The sequence below is a fragment of the Anastrepha ludens genome, chromosome 2 (assembly GCF_028408465.1).
Source record: "Anastrepha ludens isolate Willacy chromosome 2, idAnaLude1.1, whole genome shotgun sequence".
In the NCBI taxonomy this organism is placed as follows: domain Eukaryota; kingdom Metazoa; phylum Arthropoda; class Insecta; order Diptera; family Tephritidae; genus Anastrepha; species Anastrepha ludens.
The window spans coordinates 42,755,503-42,771,091 of NC_071498.1; the positions used below are offsets into that span (position 1 = coordinate 42,755,503).

Below are 15,589 nucleotides of genomic sequence, written 5' to 3' on the forward strand. Positions count from 1 at the left end.
TATGTTTTAAGAATTTGTAGTGGTCTTAACCGCCAACCTTACAGAAGTGGTACTTTTCGGAAAAGAGTTTCTAATAAAAGTTTATATGAAAAATGTAAAATATCACGCATAGACTTTTTCTTAATGAAATCGTCAGTAAGATTTGTTGATAAACTGAGATTCATAGAAAATGAACTGATAAACAAATATCTGTCAAAGGCAAGGGAAATATCATTACCTCTAACAGAAAAACATTTATCACCAATATATTTAAAAATACTAAAAAATAATAATATGTTACATAATAATAGTAAAGCAATATATTATCATAGGCGATACAATACTTACAACTTCAACTATGAAAATTTAGTTTATAACATTGATCAATTTATAGCCAAATAAATTATAGAAGTTTAATATACGTTATCTCCTTTTTAAGCCCTTTTTGGGAGAATATAAATAAGTTTTAAAATTATGCCAAAGACATTCCAAATAATAATGATAACCTATTGTATAATCAAAAGAAAAATAAGTTTTAAACTGCTAGATAAATACAAATGTATGTTAGGATAATGCTAAATAATCTAATTTTATCATAACTTTGTAAACTCCTATGTTAAAATGATTTTGGGCAATAAATGAAATGAAATGAAATGAAAGAAGTGCCAGATTCTAAATAAAATACCCTGTACTTTTTCACGATTCTTAGCTACCGATGTCTTCGATTCTCAAAAGTGCTCGATACTTCCCATCACTACTAAGTATCAGGAGAGGACGCATTTTTGCAGAGTACGTCACTCATTAGCTACAAAAGTATCACAATCCCAAAGACCGAAATGTCGCGAAAAGTGTTTTGAAACTTTTAAATTTATTATGTCTCCTGACACTGAGGAATTTTTTTATGCATCTATTTAGGACCTCTATGTAAAGCAACTGGATTTATTGCAAGGCAAGTAATTCTCTTTTTTCTGGAACATTCTTCAGTTTTGTTCCTCGTGCTCCCTAAATCAGTTCCAAGCTAAAGTACCTTCCTACAGGGTGTATGTATGTATAATTCCATGCAGACTAGTACCGTGGGCGTTGTAACTCTTACTGATAAGTGCAAGCCGTGTTTTGTTTGTTTTGTGTTTTTTGGTCAATTCTATTGTATCGATACAATGGTGATGAAATCAGTCGTGCGCTGATCACGTGCTTAACATGAGCGACATGGCGAGTGCCCGCAGACACTGGACCATTGTTCAAATACCAATATTTACTATGTGGCAAGTGTTTTCTTCGAAGAGCGACACAACATTGACACAGCTGGCAAGCCACATACGTGAGAGCCATTTTTATTTTCCATTTTAAGATTATTTATCTGCAAATATTTGCTAGGAAAATACTCATAAATATAAGTAAGAATTAGTAGTACAGGAAAATAGTATAATGGATTTTAACAACAAATTTCAAAAATTTCTCTTTTTGTGCTCTTTTCACTCTTTGCAGATACTACCGCAAAGCCATTGCATTCATGCTGCAAATGGTCAAAAATATGAAATCAAGTGGAGATAAAACAAAAAATGAAACTCATATTTACAAGAGCAAACAGTGAATGTAATAAAAACTGTTATTTTATGGGTGTCTAATGTTGTCGAGCGGCCAAGTGAAGAAAGAGAAGATAAATGCATGGAAATACTTGAAACAAGCCATAATGAAATAAGACCAAAATAAATATAAAATATTTTGCTATTGCTGTTGTACTTCTTACGCTAGCGCGATGGAAACCAGATGCTACCTTTGGTACGAAGAGAAATAAAAAAATACGCAAGGGGCAATTGACAAACGGAAGTACTTGTGTGTGCCAAAATTATGCGGAAAAAAACGCCAATGTCGAAATAAATAAGCAAGTGGAAATATACTGTAGAATATGCGAAGCGGAAAAAAGTAGGTACTAAAAAAATAGCGCTGAGTTGGTGAGGGAGCGAGAAAAGAAAATAAATGGAGGCTATTATTCTTAAAAAAACCACGAGAAAACAAAGTGTATTGAAAGAGGCAAATAAACAGTGAAAATAATTAAAAATATAGTAAAAATATATAAAATACAAACACTGAGAAGTAAACGAAAATGAATAAAATTAAATTAAATTGGTAACAAAATAAAATTTGTGAAGTGCAGTAACCAACTAAAATATTGTGCAGCGTAAGCTTCTTATTAATTCATAAATATCACTAAAGAGTAACTGAAGCGGTCATTACAACTGTAGGTGTGGCATTCGTCCCTATTAAAAAGTACAAATACAAAAGGGGAATTTCTTCAAGATCAGCGAAATTAAAGTAAGTCCCCAACTTGCATTACATTGAGCTAATTTTAAAAGTGCATAACGATCGAGCCCAGGAAGAGTAATCCCAGCTCTAAGAACAAGAAAAGAGCCGTATAAAAAGAAAGGGGATCAGCAGAAAGGCGCACCCAAGCGGCATGTTCACTTGCACACGAACACGTCAAAAACGCATGATCGACGAGTCAATTGAAAGCGCGCGCGACACCTTAACAGCGTCGCGACGAAAACGGACAACTATTCAATTAATCAATTCATAAATTAATAGCAAAGCAAAAGAAATAAAAAAATAAAAAGTAACTACAATTCAATAAAGTACAACAAAAACGCCACCAGCAGGCAATTAAAGATATCGCAGATACAGCAGAACAAAGTGCTACGAAGAGGAAGCAGACGCCGCCGAACGATAAACGAATACAGCATCAAAAAAAAAAAAAACAATAATAATAATACAACAAAAAAGAAAGAAAAAAAGTTGCGACGAGCGCATAGTGTAGATGTCTCGCGAGCTGCGAGTTACACTAACACAAATTGACCAACGCGACGGCAGCAGCACAGCGTGACTTGCGACTTTACAAGACTACCACGCCACCTCTTACACTCCCACCGCGTACACATACTAACTGATACTGCTGCTGCGGCCAAGCATAAAAAATCAGTGCGTCGACGACTCATCCCACTTACCGTGGGAATTTTTCACGACAGCGTTGGACTTCGTAGCCGGCCATTCAACACTGTGAAGTGTAGTGATGAGAAATGCTATGCGCTAGTCAACTCGCGCTGCATTGGGTGAATTTGTGTTTGTGAAAAGAGTGCTTATTGAAGTGATTTTTAAGCGCGCTCAATATGCTCAGCGCGCTCTGCGAATAAAAATTTCCGAACAAATCACGCTAGCGCACTGGAAAAAGAGCGGGAGAGAAAGGGAGCGCGCACACTTTGCTGCCAATTAATGAACAACGCATAATTAGTAGAGTGGAGCGCGAATGCGATCGCAGCTGCAACTACAGCCATAGCCACCCACCATTGGGGCGCTCAGCTGTTTATTGTCCAATACTGTGGCGCTCGCGCGTACAACGATAACGCGATCTCGCGTCACTCGCCAGCCCGATCGCACCACACCACACTTGGGATATATATTATATGGGAAGCGCGCTGCGAACGCTCTACAGTTTTGCTTGAAACGTTTGGGAGTGCAGATCGTTGAAGTTGAAATTTGTAGAAAATTTATGAAAACGCACGGTCAAACGCGCGATATACGGTTTCGCAGATATTAAGCAAATTTAAAAAATCAATAAAGAAAGAAACAACAGATGAAATGAAAAATTTTATGAGAAAACTGGATGAATGCTAAGTATAATACGTACAGCGTGATAATGTTTTAGCAGTGTCCGTTTTGAAGAAATATTACAAATTATGAGAAAAAACAATAATGTACTAAAATATTTTTAAGTGTCGCGAAATAGCAGCACAAGTTAAAAAATATCAGCAAAAGGTATATGCAGCAAAAGCAGTGGCTTAAAAAATTTATTAAGCAAAAGCCAACGCACAACCAACTGGAATTGTGAAACAATTAATTTAGCTTGCGAAACAAAAAGTGATAAAATTAAAAAAAAAAAATACAAAAACCAAAAATTTCGTGGCGTGTGTTGAGTTGAAATATCCGTACCGCGCAAGAAAACACTGAACAGCAGACGTTCAAAAACAACAATAACAATAAACGCGTTTGCGAGTTGTGCATAAATTTGAAAACAAGAAATCGAAAAGCTAAATAAACAATTAGTAACAAATAAACGAAATCCCCTTAAGGCGGCAAAAAGCAGAAGAGGTTTAAGTGATTGGTTATTAAGAGAAGTGAGCAGTAACAAAGTGAAAAAAAAAATTGTATTTAACCGAATACTCAACCAAAGAAGAAGCGAGCTTTAGACAATTATTCATTCACACACAAGAACTTTAGATAAACGTTCATTCTGTGTGCAAGTGCTTCAAGAACTAAAAAAAACATATAAAAAAATTTACCAATACAAATATTTATCATATGGAAACCAATAAAAAGTATCTCTAGTGGCTTTAAGTGCTGAAAAAAGTGTAAAGTTAAAATTGAAACAAGAAACTGAAAAAAAAATCTGAGTGGAACACTAAAAACAGCAGTGAGGCACAAAAGCAAAGAACAACTTTGATACTTGGCCAAAAAGTGGCAGTGACTAAGCGAAAAGCGGTAAAGCAGCGAAAACTTTCCGCAATAAAAAAGCAAAGAAAGTGAAAGAAAGCAAACGTCCGCGCCCCATGCACGCCAGTTAGCCTTCAAATAAGGCAATTTCAAGGGAGCGCCGAAGCGTGAAAATTCGCAAAGTAAAAAAAAGTCACTCAAACACATAAAGAGTAGCAAACCGTTTAACTGAATGGAGTGAACATTTACCTCCATCTAGAAACTAAAAAAGATTATTCCGCGCATTTGCATGTCTAACGTAATGTTTGCTGTGACCACACCTCTTCTCCTACAATATAACACACAAACGCTGACTAAATACTGAGCAGCAAAAGAAGAAAAAAATACCCGAAAAAAGTAGAAAAATAGTCGAATAAGTGTTACTAAGCACAAAGCCCTTTCACAAACAAACGCGCGCGTGCGTTCACTTTGTTGTTGTGTTTTGTTTTCGAATTTGCTTTTGCACCAATGCCGCGCAATCTACTTCCGCACATAACGATTACATCATTGAAGCATCAGCATCAGCGACAGCAAAAACAAAAGCAAAATCAACAAAAGCAAAAACAACAAAATCAAGTAACAAGTTTCGCGTACACATTACACTTTGTAAGTAGCTGAGTACTATTGCAACAACAACACCAACAACAAATAACAACATTAACATCAACGTGTATGTTAATTTCTCACACCCGCCACTGCATCGAATAATGGCCATAGATTTTCTCATACTCGCCCTACTGCTATTCTCGTTTGTCATCAATTTGCTGGCTTTGGGCGCTTTCTGGGTAACACCAGGTTTGCGCACCACCGCCAATCGTTTCACCATCAACTTGCTTATTATCAATCTAATCGGTTGCCTCATACTCGCCCCAACGCTATTCCTTAGCCAAGCATCGCATAGCGCACGCGAAGAAGAAGATGTCGCTAACTCATCATCAGCAGCAACATTATCCGCTAGCCTCTCACTCGCCGCTTCGGCCAGCGACGACCGCATCGAGATACTCGCCAAGCCCGGTAATCGTCAGATGACGATCAAACACAATGGCAAGCTGGTCGAACAGGAGGGCGTAATTGTGCGTCGCAATTTGACGAGTTTGCGCGATGGCGAACAGGATCCACGCACAATTGAGACGATCTACAAGTGCAACTCCACGTACTGCCAAGAGCTGACGATTGATGAAGGCACCGATACGATTGTGATCACCGAGATTGAGGAGGAGAATCATGCTGCCGAGGTGGCTAGCTCAACGCATGCCGATGTGGTCGCTTCACTAATGCCACGGCCACATATACGTTGCTGGTCCATTGATATGGCCGCCGCTTTAGGCGCGCTTGGCGTGCTGCTCGTTGTGGGTGACACTTGGTGCGCTGTCACCGATCCCCTGCGCTATCATACGCGCATCTCCAGCCTAAAGACATGGATCTTTATCGCGCTCACCTGGGTGGTTGGCATACTATTTGGCGCATTATCCGCATTTCGGGAAATCGATTTCACCTCTACAACGGTGTTGCACGAGCAAAGGGGCTTTGTCGAGCTGAACATGTCCTCAGCGAATAACATATTCGGCATGAGTTTCGCTTGCGTCTACTTCGTCATTATCATATTGTTGCCGTTTGGCTTCGTTTGTGGCATGTACTGGCGCATATTTAGTGAGGCGCGTGAGAATGGCTTGCGTATGCGTCAGAATGGTTCTTCGCCATTGTTGCAGAGTGCACTCAACCTGACACACCACCAGCAGAGCTCATCGCTGCAGTATGCGAATATGTGCGCGCACCGAAATTCCGTGTCATCAGCCTCGTCTAATGGTGGGGGCAGCGCTTGCGAGCGGGGTGGCTTACAAATGCAGATCGATCAACGCAAAAGCTCCCCTGTTGGCACGAGACGTGACTCCGCCGCTAAAGTACTTCTGCCTACGATCTCCGATGATGGTCTATCCGACGAAGCCGCTCAGCTGGACTCGGGTGATTACAACGCCGAACCACTGGTGCCCCTCACGCAGCAACCCAACTATGCCGACCGCAATCAGAATATCCTGCTGACGCTGCAAGCTGCGAGTGGCGAGATTAAGCGCAACTATTCTGCGCGTCAGCTGCCATTGCTTGGTACATCGTCACAGGATCTGCAGGAATCAAGTGGTCTGCAAGGTGTGCGGCAGGTGCACTCTTCACCCAATTTGCATAAGTACACACAAGACGCGTTGGAGACGAATTGCTCACCACATCTGCTGGGCCACCAGCAGCTGCATCCACAAAACGTGCCCACCGTACGCCATCAACAGTTTGCGCCACAAAGCGCAAATCGTCATCACTCGCATGTACTGCAAATTCCTTGCCTGTCACATAGCTCACCCAAAGCACTTAGCTACATGTCAACGTTGCGCCATCGCCTGTCCAACGCATCATCACTCTTCAAGTATCGCGAGGAGTCGCGTACTGTGCGCATCAGCATACTTGTGGTCATCATGTTCCTGGTCTCTTACCTGCCATATGGTTTCCTAGTGCTTTTACAGAGCCGCCTACCCAGTGCCAACTTTGAACATTCCACGCAACTTGCCATTTTCATGCTGCTACTAGGCAATCTCACCTCACCCTTCATATTTGCCTATCGCAACAAGCGTGTACGACGTGGCGTGAAACGTCTTTTCGGCTTGGAATCCCGCACACGCGAACGTTCACTGCAACGGCAGAGCAGCTCTAGCGGACGCGGCAGTGGCTTCTTAAATCGTCATTGCGCAGGCACGCGTAACGGCGCCAATATGCGTCGCAACATAAGCAAAGTATCGACATGTTCGCTCAACTCCTGCAAATTCCTAACACCGCAAAGTTCGCTTAACAGCACGGCAGGACCACCATCGGGGACGCCAAATAGGCATAGCAGTCCGGCGCGCATACACGGACTGCGACCGAACAGCAGCTGCAGCACAATCATCAACTTTGGCGCGCCGCACACAACAATAACAACGCAAGCCACAGAAGCTACCCAAATGACTGCATCGCCAGCTGCGACTAAAAGCTGCAATAGCCCAACACCGCTTAAAACAACACTTGTCACCAATGGCAATTCGCCGAATGGCACAGCGCGCATTACAGAGGCGCTGCCAGCGACGAACGGCAAATTTGCAGCCAAGCGTAGTCTCTTCAAGATCTTCTTTCAGAGTTCGCGGAACTTAGGCTGTGCAGCAGCGCAGTCCTGCGCGCAAGGCAAAGAGACTGAAGTGGAGCCAGCAGACGTGTGAGGCGCACAAACTAGCCACAAGTGGCATAGAAAAAGACATAGATCGCAGCGTCGCAGACAGCCAGTCAGCCAGCCGCCAGCTAGCTACTATGCGCCAGCATAGCCGGTGTTGAGGCACAAAGCAGTCTTGAAAGACAGCGTGCAGTCCATACGCGGCCGGCAGCTGACAAAGCAGTAATTCGAATGCTACAAGCAGCCCCCACATGGACACTCCAATAGTCATTGTCATCGTTATCGTCAGTTTGCAGCTCGAGCAGTTTTGGAAGTGGTAAGCGCGTTTTAGAGAACCAAGCAAACCAAGTAAACCAGAAACCAGTCAGTATTCAGTATTCGCTTTTTATGTGCTAAGTAATAAAACTTAAGAGCGCTAGCAGTAATTAGAGATATAGATCTGTTAAGTATCCAACCACAATCAGTTTGTTAGTGGGCGTTTAAGCTGTTTGCTGAATTTGTAGCGTTTATTCTTGCGTTAAGTGCTTAAGCAAGACAAAAAGTGCTTAAGCTTAGTAGAAGCAAAAAGTAAAGGGAGTTGTAAGAAAAAATTAATGTTTTGCAAATAAGAAAGTCGGCTAACGCGGATTAAACAATTCAAATGGAAAGAAATAATAGAACGTGGTTATCAAATATGTATCTAATTCCATGTTTGGCGGAGTATTTACATAAAAAGTAATAAGCATACGAAAAGTACACTTGTACCTATGCATATGCATGTTTGTGTGTGTGTGTCGTGTAGTTTTGCAAATTGAAAGTACCTCAAGTTGATGTGATGAAACCTGAAATGCTAAAAATGAAATGTATGTATGTAGAAGAAAGGCACAGGTATCGACTTACTTGAATTATTTTTTTATTTTTTATTTGTACAAGTGAAAGTGACTTAAAGATATGTTGAAAGAAATTAGCAAAAATATTGTATATAAAATTATATTATGAGCTAAAAGCTTGCAAAATATATATGAAATAGAGATTTAATTGAACATTAACAGTATCAAGTGCGTAGGTCATTTCAAATGATAAAACAAGTTAAATAAAAGAATTAATTAATTTATGCTGGCTAAACATAATTGAAAAAAATTAAATATTTGGGTAAGCTATTAAATAGTTCAAATCTGAAAGCTTGAGTCGAAAAAAAAATATTTGCCAATATTTGTAAATGCACATCAAAAATATTTACACACATATCTGTGAACTTTTGGCGTAGCAGCTTGTCTGACTTTAGATTATAAAATCAAAATTAAATGAAAATTGAAATTGAATTTAAAAATTTTGGAAGTAATTTATTCCATGCACTCCGGTATCTCTAAATTTTAAAGTTTTCATAAAAATTTTATTCAAATTATGCATAAGTACGAGTAATTGCTATGAATGGGTAATAGTTTCAATGTTGCACAATAACTCTGTGCTTTAGTGATTAATAGCTAGAAAGTGCCAAGTCGACGGAGTCCTTACAAAAGTTCACAGATTTTTACACATAACAGGTGGCGCAAAATTAAGCACCCAATTTGCATTTTCAATAACTTTTTTCATAAATAAAGATTAAAGTTTTAAGGCAACCTAAATCTTCCGATAGGATGATTAATTTTGCGCCACCTTGTACATTCAAGTATACGTACCACACTTACGTAGTGAATACGTATGCATCTAGGCGTGTATGTGTATATACAGAGCAAACACCAGTAGTTTCGTGTACATCATTGCATAATATCAATAATAAAGTGGTTCACGCTCGAATTGAAATCGATTAATTACTATAGCTAATCGTTGTAATGTAAACTCAACAGAACTTTCCATTTATTGCAACACGTAAAAGCTGTAATTAACTTATAACATTCTAATAATGTGACTCATAAATATTTATTGTGTATATATATATGTATATATATATGTATGTATAGTTTAAGAAGAAACAGCACTCACACACACACACACACACGAAAACACATAAAGAAACTATCATAAAAATAATTACAAATTACCAAAGTAACTAGCAGTGCAGAAAATGGCAGCATTAAATTGAAATTTTTGTAGCGAATAAAGAAATAAAAAAGTGCAAAAAAAGTAATTAAATTCAAATTCAATTATTTACAAATCGAAATCGAAAACGAAATCACAAATTGCTTTGCTATTGAAACGGCAAGCGGGAAATTCATAAAATCAAATCTATGAAACTATAAAAATTTTACGAAGCGCACGCGCTTGTATTGTGCAGCGAGTGTAATAATTTTCACACACTTTGTTAACTCTTCCATTATGAATAAAAGTGAATGCGCTTAGTCTTCTAGAAACTTTGTATTCGTGTATACATTTCTTTGCCACACAATTTTTCCTACTTTTTCCAAACAAATCGCAGACAATTTAAAAATGAATGGCACTGTTTTTTGCTACACTTTATAATTCTGCGTTTTTTTCTACTTCTTGCTTACTTATGTACATTCATATGTACATTTAACATTCACCTGACGTATTATATTGCATCTGCAATACTTAGTAGTTTAAATACATATTCATGTACAGTGGGTTATAGGCAATGCTAAGTAGTTGACCATTTGACAGTTCATATGTGTGCATATGTATGTACAGTGGGCTGGCTTCGACAGAAATCCTGTTGCAGTGAAAAGTGAAAGGAATTATAAGGAAAATATTTGCGTAAAATTAAAAAAGAGGATGAAAAAATTTTTTTTTTAATTATATAAATTTTTTGTTTTTTACTTTTCTGATATTCTTTTCTTATATGTAAATAAAAGCAAAGTGTACTAGCTGCCTTACGTATGACATACATAAATGATTTTTTTTAATTGCGTTTTTAAAGGTGAATATTATAAACCTTTTTTTAATATTAAACATTTTGAAATTATTCCCCTTTACAAAATTTCTTTTTACAACTTAAATTTTTGTTTACTTATTAAATGTTTTATAATATTTATACCCTCAACCTATGCACATACGTTCAAAGCAGCTTCGGTACAAAAACAACTTACAATTGTTTTTGTTAAAATTGTTAATAATTAAAAAATTAATTTTTTTATTATTAAATTGTTTTCCCATCAAAATAATTTGCTTGAAACAGCTGCTTTACAACAACAATTCAAAGTATTAGCAAATTTGCAAGAATAACTTGTAGAAAAGCAGAATTTTCAGTAAAAGTTTTTTAAAGCGAAAAAACAGAAAAAGTAATTAAAATATTCATCCTTTTTTATCAAACAATTTTTTCTACCAATTTAAATTTTCCTACACATTTTTTTATATTTTTTTCCGTTTCTTATTATATATATTAACTATTATTTTTTATAACTTCTTTTATATTGAACTTTTAACTTTTTTCATCTCTGGTCTATGTATATATTTTGCTATTTATTATTATTATTATTATTATTATTATTATTATTTACAGGGGATATATTCAATATAACCCAAACTAAATTATCACACTGTCTACTAGGGCCTTCGGTGATTTTGTGCTATTTAAAATGCATTATTTCATACAAATAAAAAATGTTTGATAATTTTTTTTGTTTTAATTAATTTTCTGATTTTTTTTTATTTTTATAAGTCTTTTTTAATAAAATTATAAGAAAGACATTTTTTGCATAAAATCAACTTTTTGGCTTTTTGTCTTTTTTTATTTCGCCCTAGTTCTTTTCTCTTTAATTTTCTTTCTTTTCGCTATAATTTTGATTTCTTATAAACTTTTTTTTTATACAAAATTATTTAAAATTGACTTTTTGAATGAAATTAGTTTTTTTTGACTTTTTGTCGTAATGTTTGATTTCATCCTATTTTTTTTTTTTATTTAACTCAAAAAATAATAAAAAACTTTAAGAAATAGTAGAAAGTATGAAAAAAATATATAAAAACTTATACTAAATACAAAAAAAAAAATAAAAGTGTAAATTAATACAGGAACATTTCCTTACTATATAAATCCGTATAACAAAAAATTTCTCAAATAACACACAAAAATATAAAAGCATCCAATGAGAAAACAAAAAATCAAACAACTTTAACTAACCAGTATTAATAACAGTACAAAATAATGACACGCCTACAGAATTTTTAATAAAAGGATAACAACATTTTGGCGCTTCTTACAACTTAATGCATAGACTAGTAGTATTACTTTATTTTTTCCATTCAACATATTTGCAGTCAATTTTTATGCAACAGGCGCCCACTGTAACTGCACATGTATATGTAAACGTACCGTAATTAAAATACTTTCATGTATACGCAAAATTTCCCCAAGCTTGCGATTTGATTTTCACATTGAAAGTCTAGCCAAGGCACTGGGGCCCAAAAACACGATTTTATACTACAATACAAAAGTCTCTTTTTTTACTTTATTTAAAAATATACATATGTAGGTATGTATATGTGAAATAAATATGTAATTTTGTTCAATTTTGTTTTGTATTATGTGTTTTTTTTTTTTTGTATTATGCTCGGAGAAGTTTTTGTAAAAACTTGCCGTCTGTAGCAATTCTAAAGTAAAAAAAAAGAGAAATTTCTGTAAAAAATGTATTATATTAAAAAAAGAAAAAAATACCAAAAATCCGCTATGAAAGTATATGTAGATTTGTATGCTCTTGAAGGCAAGTGTTAATTAGGATGAATTTGAAATAGTCAATTATTGTTGTCAATATATAATTGCATAGGAATTAGAAAAGGTTTAGTAATATTTGCGTGCAGAAAGCAAAATACCTCATTAGCTTTAATTCTAAAGAAGAAGAAAAAAAAACCAAAGCCATAACTACAACAATAAAACAAAACAAAGTAGCGAATACACATGCGTCCAATTGAAAAACTGTCTGCTTGTAATGAACTAAAAAGAAGCAAAAGGCATAAATTATAGTAAATACACATTTGAATAGCATTAGATGTTTATCGATTTGCGAAATCAGCGCAAGGTCTATTTGCAGTAAAACACACACGAGCACACAATTTGAGCATGAAATTCAATAAATAATAGATTCAAATCATGGTAATATATAGGCAGACATTTGCGGCATTACTTGAAAATCTACTTTTTTTAAGAGTTGAAAGATAATTGAATTGTTGCTGAATTACCGCTGAATAACCGCCGAAATTATTTAAATAGCCAAATATCAGTTTAATATACCTGAAAAATAATGATTTATGAAAACTTCAAATATTTGCTGAATTATTGCTGAATGGGTGACTGCAAAAAGGAAATGAAATACTTCTATTGAAAAAAGCTGCACTTAATTTTGAAGTTTGCAGCATTTTTTCGAGTTTTTCTTTAACAAAGTGCTGAAGAAAAGTGAAGTTTCTAGCTGAATACGCGCTGAATTGATATCAGTGTGCTTGAATTGCACCAAAAGAAAAATAAATATTTGCTGAATTAAAGCTGAATGCGTGCATGTGAGGCACTAAGTTAATTTGTTTATGACAACAAAACAAGAGGCTTAAAAATGCAGCGGCACCTTGCTGAATTCATTTAGACGGCACCCAAATGCGCTGACATGCATTTAATAACAATTTGAAATTCGCATATTTAGCAAACCAAAAAGCAAACTCCGAATTCAAACACTTAAAATATCGATTTTTGCGAAAAACCACTTTGATTGAAGTATTAAAAAAGAAAATCAGAAACGCTGAATCCATTTTAATAGCGCTGAATTAATTTTAATTGCGCTGAATTAATTTCAATTGCGCTAAATAACACCAATTACCATTACACGCTAGTTTAAGCTCGAAAAATATGCGCTGAATTTAACTTAAGAGCGCTGAATAATGTTAGACACCACTTTTATAGATGCTCTAAAACGATTGCTTTTTATTTTTTTATGCTGTGAAAAGAAACGTGCGCTGAATTATAGCAAACTACGTGTTATAACACCAAAAATCGTTACTTACTTCAACAGCTCAAAAAAAAAACCAAATCTAACTTACAAAGTAGCTCTGAATAATATTATATTATGCTGAATAATACCAAATATTGCTTTTTACTTGGCAAACAAACAGAATTTCAATCAAACATCTAAGTTGAAAAACGAAAAAAAAAACACAATCATGAAAAAATCAACATAAAATTACTAAGCACGCCATACTTTCAAACCCCATATAGCTTTACTAATGTAATTAATTATAATTATAAATTAAGTTCCCCCAAAAATAACAAAAAAATTCTATTTCTCACAACATACACATTTTTATATTTTGAAAGTAATTTTTCAATACAATTTGCGCCGTTAAATTGCTACCAAGCAAATTTATTTGTACTGTGTACTTTTTTGTGTAATTTTTATATTGTAAATACATACACATACATACACATAAAATATAGTATGTATGTTTTTATCGAACTCGAATGTTCACTGCAAAATAGATTTATAAATAAAAAATGTTTTTCTTTTTTTTTTCAATGTTATAATACCCAGGTATTGTAGTGCAAAGGAGTGGAACCGAAATACAAAAATGAAATGTCAAATGAAAAGCCAAATGTGATGTTGCAACAATTGTTTTATTTTTTTAACAAAAACTACCAACTAATTATTTATAACTAGCATTAAAGAATTTTTAAAAACTTATCTAATAGATAATGACAAAAACAAAACTATGTCTATGACTGTCTGTTAAAACTTAATTTTAAGCTATAAAATATTTGTAAAAGATTGATGATAACTGAAAGCTTTTTTATTAATTATTTATTTTTCCAATCAAATGTGAAAACAAACCAGAGAAAATATCTAATTAAGTGATATCTGATATGTGACAAAACAATATGTTTAAGCATAAAAAACATTAAAACAAATAACTATTTATTCTAATATAAAATAAAAAATAAAAATAGAAAATTAAAAAAAAAACTAAAACGAAAACTAAACTTAAAAAGAAAAGAAAACTTAAACAAAATAAAACAAATTGATATTTGATGTGTCTTAAAGTACTGTGTTTTTTTCTTTGCATTTCGTATGGGATATGAGAGGCATTTCGCTGTTAAAATTCAGGATAAGTATTGGGAAGGCGTTCAGTGTTCAAAAAATATTGAACGGAAAATATTAAATAATGGAGTCGGGTGGGCTTGTGTGTAATCACCAAACGTTTAAGCCCGCGTCGACGCCCGCTGTGGAGATGAAACATCATGAAAAGCTGCGCGAAATAACCATTTGGCGTTCGGAAGTGGTAATAAACTGTAAGTTGCTCCATTTGTAGCACAGCACCGAGTCGAACACACATCACAAATTGGAGAAGAAGCTCGGTCAAAACAATTAAGTAAAAATGTAGACACCAGTTACATACATACGCGAATTTGGCATACATGCGACTGCCACTGAAGTATACATACATACATACGCTATTTAACGGAAGGAAAAGTGTGGTGATGTCAGATTTTTAACTATTAGAGTCGCCCGTAGGAGTATGCTTTATTCAATTTCAGTAGAATTATATAATGTAGCTACGCCTCCTTTTCGATACCTACTACTTTTCGCCATCACTAATTTGTGTAACTGTATCAAATTTCGTTATCCTAGCTTTTGTGGTTCGGAAGAAAAGCGATGCGGAAATTTCAATTCATATGAGGGTTCCTCGCCTCTTTTTCCCCATACCTACCGCTTTCCACCATAAGTACAGTATATTCACCTGATGCATTCGTGCCAAAGTTTTAATTCCCTAGCTCAATTGGTTTTCACATTTTAGTCTATATGCCACATACCATGCCTCCTATAAGTATATCGAGGTTAACATTAACACTAAAGAAAGCTATTTCCTTCAAATCGGTGTATGTATCATTGGGCCTTTTCTATTCGCCATTGCCCTGCTCGCTATCGCCATGCTCGATTAACTTGACGAATAATTTGCATGCGAAAGCAAGAACAAAGCTATTGAGTAAGATTC

The 15,589-nt window shown here is 35.4% G+C and overlaps 1 protein-coding gene across 1 annotated transcript; it reads left to right on the forward strand.

The window, feature by feature from the left end:
• The first annotated feature begins 1,468 nt into the window (after nt 1–1,468).
• Nucleotides 1,469–15,327, forward strand: LOC128869696 (uncharacterized). The gene has a single exon (XM_054112305.1). It carries the CDS (start codon nt 5,208–5,210, stop codon nt 7,734–7,736), a length of 2,529 nt encoding a protein of 842 aa, XP_053968280.1. The 5' UTR covers nt 1,469–5,207; the 3' UTR covers nt 7,737–15,327.
• Nucleotides 15,328–15,589: the final 262 nt, after the last annotated feature.